This window comes from Hordeum vulgare, chromosome 2H, assembly GCF_904849725.1.
Source record: "Hordeum vulgare subsp. vulgare chromosome 2H, MorexV3_pseudomolecules_assembly, whole genome shotgun sequence".
Taxonomy (NCBI): Eukaryota; Viridiplantae; Streptophyta; class Magnoliopsida; order Poales; family Poaceae; genus Hordeum; species Hordeum vulgare.
This window is the reverse complement of record NC_058519.1, coordinates 612,718,242-612,727,934: the sequence shown is the minus strand read 5'-3', so window position 1 is coordinate 612,727,934 and position 9,693 is coordinate 612,718,242. Positions and strand designations below refer to the sequence as shown.

At 44.9% G+C, this 9,693-nt stretch overlaps 1 protein-coding gene across 1 annotated transcript; it reads left to right on the top strand.

Annotated features, from left to right (window-relative positions):
* Nucleotides 1-7,350: 7,350 nt before the first annotated feature.
* On the top strand, nucleotides 7,351-9,009 carry LOC123430795 (UDP-glycosyltransferase 1-like). The gene has a single exon (XM_045114633.1). The coding sequence runs from the start codon at nucleotides 7,384-7,386 to the stop codon at nucleotides 8,749-8,751; it is 1,368 nt and encodes a 455-aa protein (XP_044970568.1). The 5' UTR covers nucleotides 7,351-7,383; the 3' UTR covers nucleotides 8,752-9,009.
* Nucleotides 9,010-9,693: the final 684 nt, after the last annotated feature.

The following is a 9,693-nucleotide window of genomic DNA, read 5'->3' as shown; positions in this document are numbered from 1 at the left end:
GGTGGCCCCATAGTCTGCCCAGTTTGGACCAACACTCATGAGGAGCACTGGCCCGGGTTGTTGATTAAAATCCTCGGGGTAGCTATTCCCTATGCAGTTTATTATTAAGTGATTAGCAAATTAACACCAATGTTGGGTCCTGCCGGGCAATCCTTAGCACTACGCGATTTATCGAGAGGGTCCCCATAACAACCCCGAACGTGTTAGGAGCGATCATTATGGAATCAAACACCGGTAGCCGGTAACTAAGGCGGCAATAACGGAACAAAGCACCCGGCAAAAGGCTAGGCCTCCCGTCATTTACCAAGTATATAGGTGCATTAATTAAATAACAGAATTTAATATAATGATATCAAGCTCATGTTATCACATGAGTCAAAGCACCTGCATCTAGCAACACTAACATTAGTAGCTGAGCAAAGCCTACTTAGCCATTCAAGTTTTGCTAGGAAGGGATCAGTGTATGGGTTCATGGCACATCAAGAGGCAATTTAATTTAGTGGTAGGCAGCAAGCAATATGACATGGATACGCAAACTAGCATAACAAGTCTAGAGATGGAATCAAGGTCATATCATCTTGCCTGTGATATCCTCAGCTTGGAATGGTTCTTGTTCGTCCTGCACGTACTCTCCCGAATCCACGTACTCGTTCTCCGATCCCGGTGCTACCCAACAGAAGAATAACATCCAATGAAGAACAGAACCTCAAGATGCAATAAGCACATGATGCATGAGATGAAAAATGAGCATGCATCACTATTTCTACCACTAGCACAAGCAAAAGAAGCTAATACAAGTTCCTGGACAGTACTGTATCCTAAGCTATATTGACATGCATGATAATTACATGATCATATGCATCTCGAGAAATCGATGCAAATCCATATAAAGATCAATACAATCGGAGCTACGGATCAACGGGAATCAACGAAACAAGATATGAAGCCCTACGTGTCAAAATCTTCACCACTCACTCAAATGGCACAAATCTGGTTTTCCCAGGTTTCCAACACATATAAAAACCCAACATGAATGGATTGGAGCAAGTAGGAACACCACAACATCAACTAAGCACTCACAAACATCAAAATGACAATTCTACACAATCTGCCATAATCTGCATCTTAGCACTTTGTGAGCTACATGCAACATAGCTACAGCCCTCCAAATATGACAAATAATATGTGTGGCTGTAGCTAGCCAAGAATACTACCAGCACAAGCAATAATCACACAAAAAGGAATTAAACACAGGAAGATACAAGGATGCAAACTTTCCCAAAACCATCACATCTCACGGACTTAGTGAAAATTCCTGCACCTGACTTTCTGTCTTTGCTCTGAAGCTTTTTGACAGCAACCAAAACATAATCTACAGGACTCCAAATGGGATTAAATTTAACAGGGAGCTTCACAAATATATCAGGTCCAAATTCCTTGCAGTAAACTAAGGCTAGATCACAACACAATGACCAGCACAACCTCATCTACAGGAGAAGAAAATATTTCCAGATTCTCAGACTTACTGAAAATTCCAGATTTTCACTAAGCTGGAATTTCAGCCACATGCCCACTTTGTCTAGGAATAACTTGCACACAAGTAACACCAAGAGATAAATGACACACTATGGTGTAGAGCAAAATCCCTACTACTAACACACAAAAGCTCATGCCCTTGGGCTCAACCTATTCCATGGAAACAAAGAGCAAACTTGCAACACATCTGAAGATGTTAACTCCAGAAAGTATCCTAATGGTAAAACTAACTTCACCACTGGATTCTTTGGAAGATTCCACCCCAAAATCATATATAATATGTGGGCACTTATTTGGAACAAGTGACCACAAATTAAGGAAGAGGAAATTACTCCAAATCATGCCTAGTGAATAGTGCATCATTTCATGTAGTTTCACTATATCAACTACTACATGGTTGAGCTCATGTGCACAATGACAAAGTGACATGGGGGTTTGAACCCCATGTTTGTGTCATTCACATCAACTTCACAACCACTTCTACCGAGCTATCCACACATACAAATCACCATGCCCTCTCAAATATGGTCATGTGAAGGTGCATAGTTTGCTTGCAAAGGTGGAATGCTTCTCACACACACATCTACTCCACATCACCCACAAGCACATCATGCTCTTGATCAAAACACATACCTACACATGTTATCATAGCAATCATCACTAGAACAAGACCAACTATATATATACACACACACAAGAACCACTACTCCTATGCCACAAGTATGTGGGGAGGGGGTGAACCCACACACACACTCACACACTTACACATCATGGTGCATAAGCTCATCATATCACATGAGTAACACACCACAACATCATGGTGACATGCACCTACACACACAACCTAGTGCAAACACCAAGTGCTAGTACCTACAACAAAGAAGAACCTACACATGCTATATCTACACTTGCTAGCATATTCCTAGGAACAACTACCTGTTGTGAGGAGAAATAAAAAAAATATCCCACAAGGGTACCTAGCAAGCTACAGCACCAAACTTGCAAGCCAAAGAGAAAACAACAAGGCATAAGCAAAAAAAATACAAAGTGTTGGGGGGATTCGAACCTAGGACTTCCTAGTTTCCACCAGCCAACAACACCACTCTGCTACTGCACAAGCTCACGATAGAACAGAGGGATAGCACTACATAAGCTGCCTCCCTGCGTTACTGTGCCCGAGAGAAAATACAACAAAAAACGGGGGTGGTACCGTGGGGACTCGAACCCAGCACCTGCAGGTTACAATCACGGAGACACTCCACTGCGCTACGAGTCGAATACTAACAGAGAAAGGCACGCATGAAAGGAATACTAGCGCATCCACCTGATCTCTACTCTGCACTCCGGCGACAGAGAGAACGACGGGATGCCTGGACGTTGTTGCTGCTACTCTACACCACGATGGGGAACGTCCCTGCTGCTACTGCACGTCTGCTACACGGGGAAGAAGCCCTGCTGCACCTAGCGCTACCAAGCCACCACCACATGCACTACAACACCTGCAACAGCCAACCTGACGCTGGTACAGGGGCTCGCCGGCGTCGATCTACGCGAAGCTACCGAGGAGAAAAGAAGGAGGGGACGGTTCCTCACCTTGGGGAAGGAAGGAGAGGAACCAATGGAGGAAGGGGAAACCGACCGGCGACGGAGATGAAGAAGAACGCGAAGAAGACCTCCTGGAAGCAGAACGCGCGGGGCTTCGAGTCCGCGACAACGGTGTCGTCCCTGCCGTCGGTGAGGAGGCTCCTCGACCTCACCGAGGGCAAAAATGGAGCACGGGGAAGTCCCCCAAGCTCCTGGACATGGCCGCGGCACGGGAGGGCGACGGGAGGACGGCATTCGACGGCGGAGGTTTCTCTGGCTACCTACTGCACTTACCAGAGAGGGAGGAAGAAGAAAGGAGAAGGTGGCGGCGCTGGAGGAAGGAGAGGGAACCCTAGGTACGGAGGAGGGTTCGTGCAGCTTATATCACCTCGGAGAACGCGCATGAGCCGCAGGATTGGAGGGGAGGCGATCGGGAGGTCGAGCTATGGTTGTATAGTGCTGACGTCGAGAGGAGGAAGAGAGGGTCGCCCTGTGGGCTCTGTGCGCGTGAGAGAGAGTAGATGGGCCGGCCAAGGAGGGAGAGAGCCCACCTGTGGCGGCAGATAAGGGGAAAGCTATTCCCTATGATATCCTATTTACAAAAAAACAAATAGAGAAGAAGAAAAGCACATGGAAATATACAATTGATAAAAATATCACAAGCACATTCCTGGAGATAGAAAAATAAGACCTATTTTAATAAAATAGAAAAGGGATTTTAGTGGCAAGCAAATATTTACAAAAACAGTATTTATACAACTGTTTTGTGAATATATAGCACCTCTCAAACAAAGTTTAAAACAACAAATACCTATCTCCACAATCACCACAAAATATACTAAATCATGAACATTTTTAAAACAGGGAAGGATCAAGTAAATATTGGGCTTGAGATGAAAAGAGGGAGAGGGTTTGAAGCCTATGCAACCCACATAGTTCCTACTAGCAATTGCACCACTCCATCACTCACATGCACTAACAACACATGACATATTCATCACACCACAAACACACATGGATTCACAAGGCACAAACACAAGACATAGGATGGATGGGATGCATGCATGCAAATGGAAATCAAAACAAGGTGACAAACATGAAATCATATGCATTGAGCTCTCATATCAATGTCAAGGTGGACCCACATAGAGAAGGTTCCAAAAAAGGAAAGCTTAACACTTGGGGCACTACACGAGGGAGGAGAGGTATTAGTCCCGGTTCGCATTACGAACCGGCTATTTCTTCGCTGCTTTTTTAATTATTTTTTATGATTTCGGGTTTTGCACTAAATTGAATGTGGCTGTTTTGCTGCCCATATTTTTCAATTTATATATTTTGAGCACTTTGGTGCATGCAACCATCCACTCGGACACATATGCATGGATGTGAGGAGAGAGGATTTTCTATCATGCACGGGAGGTCCCATCTGCTTTTCTTTATTTCTGTGTGGGAGCGATGTTTTCTCTCAGCTAACATACATCCACATGCTATTATTTACTCACTAAGCTTCATTCAAATAAAAATCCTTTATATACGTCGAATTAAATGTTTAATTTACATTCTGTTTGGATAATTGTGTTTTTTCTGATGACATCTTTAAAACAAACTTATATTGAATATATATTTCAAAATTAGTTTTTTAAAATTGTTGAAATATATTCAAGAGTGTTCTCGTCTTGAAGTTCTCATGCTCATAAACACAAATATGCAAACGGGTCATAAATCTTTACCTACTAATAAAATAATTAGTGCTTCTGTCGTTCGTCATTAACATTGCTCATAAAGTGGATGAAGATTACCCATAATTATCACTTATAAGTCATAGAAAACGTTTCAAACAGAAAAAAAATCCGGACTGGGCCGGCCCATGTAGGCACCTCCTATATTACGCTCTGGGCATTGAAAAAATATCCAGCTCACCTATTTGGGCCGGCCCATGCATGGCCGCCTGTTGTTTTAGTTTAGTTTTTTTATTTTACTTTTCAGTTCCATTGTTTTCAACTTTAAATAATTTAGAACTTCAAATAAATTTTCTTAAATTTAAAAAACTGAGAATTTTGAAATAAAATATTAAAAAAACACAAAAAAAATGAGAATTCAAAAACTACTCAGGAGTTTTGAAAAATGTTTGAATATACAAAAAATGTTTAATTTTTTAGAAAATGTCTGTAAAATGAAAAAAGTCAATAATTTTAAACAAAAGTCCGTGTAAAAAATCTTAAAAACAGTTTGTGCCTCTGTTTTTAGTCTCATTTTTTATTTTCATTTTCTGTTCCATTTTTTAAGATTTAAATAATACAGACTTTTAAAAAAACTTTTGCAACTTATAAAACTGAGAATTTTGAAGAAAACATAAAATGTTTGTGAATTCAAAAAATGTTCGGGATATTTGTAAAAGTATTTCCATATTCAAAAAATGTTCATAATTTTGAGAACAATGTTGGTGAAAACAATAAAAGTCCATGATTTTGAGAAAAAAGTGTGTGTATTATTTTTTGGGTGCAATTGAAAAAATGTTTGCTAACTCAAAAAATCTTCATGCATTTCAAGAAATGTCTTAAAATTTGAAGGACGTAATATGATCAGCATCCTTGAAGATTATAATTATTTTTCTTCCGTTGCAACGCACGGGTCCTTTTGCTAGTTATATTTATGGTTCAAATAATAAAATAGATTTAACCTTGGAAATAAAATGAAAAAGTATGGGACGGTGGTTGTGATGAGTAAAAGATCTAACAAAGTACAAGCTCAATCATCCGTAAAAAAAATACAAGCTCAATCAATACATGGCATCTGATCTCCAAGCAAAATCAAGGGCTCTCCAATGCACTCGACCTCCCGTGCATGGGAGAATTGCTTTTCTCTCGATGTGAGACCCAAGAGATTTACATCTCTGCATGCAGCTCATTCATCGATGCTAATTACTTAGGGTTTTGAGTTGCCACCAGATGCAATCCTTGAACTCGCCGCAGCTCCAACAAGCCACCTGTGCACGAATGACAACGGACTTCAGTGACTCCGGCGGCGAGGCGGCGAGCCGCCCGCGTTAGGCACAAACGCGGTTCAGTGCAAACGTTGCTAGCATCGGACTCCATCAAGAGCATGCCATACCGACACAACATCTGCACAGTTATTCTTCGTTGAGCCCAACATCAACATCAAGTTGTATGACTACACATGGCTACGAGCCAACATACTTCTTCGACGACGCGACATCGACACCTCATCGTCACGGCGGGACGTATTCAAGTGACGTATTATCGTCGACACGCTGCTGCAACATCATTATCGACACTTCATCGCCAAGGTCTTCACAACCATCATCGTCAACACATCGCCGTAACTTTATGCACAAGATGGATCCATACAGACTTTTCTGCAAGACGCGACCACGACGATGACAATGACCGCGTCAGTACGACGATATCGACCGGGAAATCCACGATGGCATGAGTGCATCGACACTGCATCACTATAATGATGAACCCTATACGGCCACACGGTTCTGGCAAATCCGATGTGTGTTCAATGGGTTTCCTTCGGTCCTGGCAAAACCGGTGGACTCAACGGTGGCAGCACCCTCTGACATCTGCAAGGTGCATCTTCCACTAGTGCGGCTAGATCATCTACGACATAGCGTATTTTTTTGCGCCTCGGCTTTGTGCGGCTTCATCACCCACGACGACTACATCGATGGCCACGATAACTAGACCACGGCTACATCATGATCGACAACCTCGACATCGATCAGACGGCAACGTTTACAACAAGTCATCGATAACAATTCCAGTCAACAGCGTCCACGCCACTCCCGCTATGACTGCGGGAGGGAATAGAGGAGAAGGCCGGATGGCACCAAAAGGGGACGCGGTCACCACCCTATGTGTCAACCCATCAGAGGCGCAGTTGATGATGGCGCAGCGAAAAAGACGACGGAAGCGCAAGACTTCAAATTCAGTCGCAATCGTCTGTTTCACTCCCGCTATGAATAAGGAGGAATGTTAAAATATAGTTTGGGTTTAAAGATAGAGATAAGAAATTGAAATCGAATATGTTTAAACTATGCATAACTTATCTTATACTCCAAGCCTCTATCCCCTTATATATTATATATGTATCACACGTAAAGGTAAGATCAATACAATATCAGTCATCCTTCGATTTTCACAGCAACGCGAGGCGAGAGCACGTTTCCCACTTTGCCGGATGGCAATCCAAAACAATACTCCAAAGAAGCTGGTTGTCATCTATGCTCCGCCGGGGATGCCGGGCCACTTGTTCCCAGCCGTGGAGCTGGGCAAGCTACTCGTCGCGCAGGGCCTCAAGGTCACCCTCGTCCTCGGTGGGGAGGATAACCACGGCGCCGGTGGTTTGCTCCTCGCCGGCATCGAAGCTGTCATCCCGTCGCTGTCCTTCCACTGTCTCCCACGCGCCACGCTCCCCTCCGACGTGCCCACCGCCGCCGGGGGTTCCGAGGCGCGGCTTTTCGGGCTGGCGCGCGCCTCCAACCTGGACCTCCGTGACTTCCTCCGCTCCGCCTCCCCGGCCGCGGACGCACTCGTCATCGATTTCTTCTGCGGCAGCGCGCTCGACGTCGGCGCCGAGCTCGGCATCCCGACCTACTTCTTCCTCACCACATGCATATCCTGCGTCGCCTTTTGTCTCTACCAGCAAGTCATCCATGAGCAGACCACTCTAAGCTTCCGAGACCTCGGTGGTGAACTTTTGGAGGTCCCGGGATTACCACCGATCCCAGCAGATCACCTGCCCGCGTTTATCCTCGATAGAGACAGCTTGAGCACTAAGTTCTTCCTGGACGTATCTGAACGCCTGTGCAACTCGCATGGCCTTATTGTCAACACCTGCCGATCCTTGGAGCCGCGCGCCACCGATGCCATCGTCTCCGGCCTCTGCGCGCTCCCCGGGCGACGAACACCGCCGCTGTACTGCATAGGGCCATTGATAAAGCCCGACGAGGTTGGCACGGAGAGCCACGAGTGTCTCGCGTGGCTCGATGGCCAGCCGAAGGCAAGTGTGGTATTTCTCAGTTTCGGCAGCTTGGGCCGGTTCAGCGCGGAGCAGATCAGGCAGATGGCGGCGGGGCTGGAGACGAGCGGGCAACGGTTCTTGTGGGTTGTCCGTCGCCCGCCAGGCGACGAGCACCAGCCGGCCGACGACCTCGACTCGCTGTTTCCAAAGGGCTTCCTGCGCCGGACAAAGGAGAGGGGACTGGTTGTCATGTCGTGGGCCCCGCAGCGGGAAGTGCTGGCGCACGGCGCGGTGGGCGGGTTCGTGACGCACTGCGGATGGAACTCGGTGCTTGAGGCGGTCATGGCGGGCGTGCCGATGCTGGCGTGGCCTCTGTACGCCGAGCAGCGCATGAACAAGGTGTTCTTGGTCGAGGAGATGCAGCTGGCCGTGGCCATCGAAGGGTATGACAAAGGAATGGTGGAAGCCCGGGAGGTGGCGGCGAAGGTGAGGTGGCTGGTTGAGTCCGACGGCGGGAAGGAGCTCCGGCAGCGGGCGCACGCGGCCATGCGGCTGGCGAAGGAGGCGCTGGACGACGGTGGTGAGTCAAGAACAGCGCTGCTGCAACTTGCAAGAGAGTGGCAAAACGCCGGCGACAGCTAGTGGAAATTATGGAATCATCAACTGAAGAAGCTGCTTTCAAATGTCACTTCCATCTGTGTAAGTGTTATGCTCATCACGGTTAACTGAGAATGTAAGATGTGTCGTTTAATTAGCTGGACTCAGTTAATTTCTTCGGTAAATAAGTTTGCAGCTCTGGTACGCGCTGTGCAAAAGCAAGCATGTAGGCAATTGTGCAAGTCCACGTTGCGGCAAAGTCGTTTTCTATTGAGTCAATTACACCAGTGATACTAGAACTTGTCATATGACCATGGTTAATAATATAGCCGGTGTTGACTATATGATGTTGCATGTCATATGTAGTCTTTATTTTTGTTCACCTTCTCTCTAGCTATCTCTTTCTTTATATTTATTGCATCTGCATGGAAACATGCATATAGCTTGGCTCTTGCATAAGAGCCCACTCCCTTGCTTTTTCATGTCTCTCACCTTCATATACGCAAAATTGTCATATAAGCGGGCTATAAGCCCACTATTATACTTGACGGTCACTTTATACACTACTACATGAATATTTTATTCAAAACATGGAAATATTTGAAGTTATATGAGAGTTTATTTATGTATACATGTTTCTATCAATGACTTTAATTTTGATTTAACATATGCAAACTCTTTTAATTTTATTTTTTTTATAATTCATAATTTAATTTATGATTTTTTTATTAATTTACTAGGTGAATATTTTATGAATTTACATGAGCCTTTACTTAGCGTCATTTCTTTTATTGTACATGAATGGCGAATCTTAGTGTATCACTTTTTCCAATTAAAATTTGTGCTGCTGAAAGCCGGGATCCACTTGTTAGGGACTTTACTATGAAAAAAATAAAAATTAGGGGGTTTCATGCAAAGAAGCATGCCACACGCCTTATCTTTATTGTCCAGTCACTTACAACGGGCCCTATGCCGCCGACATGCGTC

Bases quoted from the DNA above. Each gene is read 5' to 3' on its own strand.
- LOC123430795 (XM_045114633.1), top strand. From the start codon at position 7,384: ATGCCGGGCCACTTGTTCCCAGCCGTGGAGCTGGGCAAGCTACTCGTC.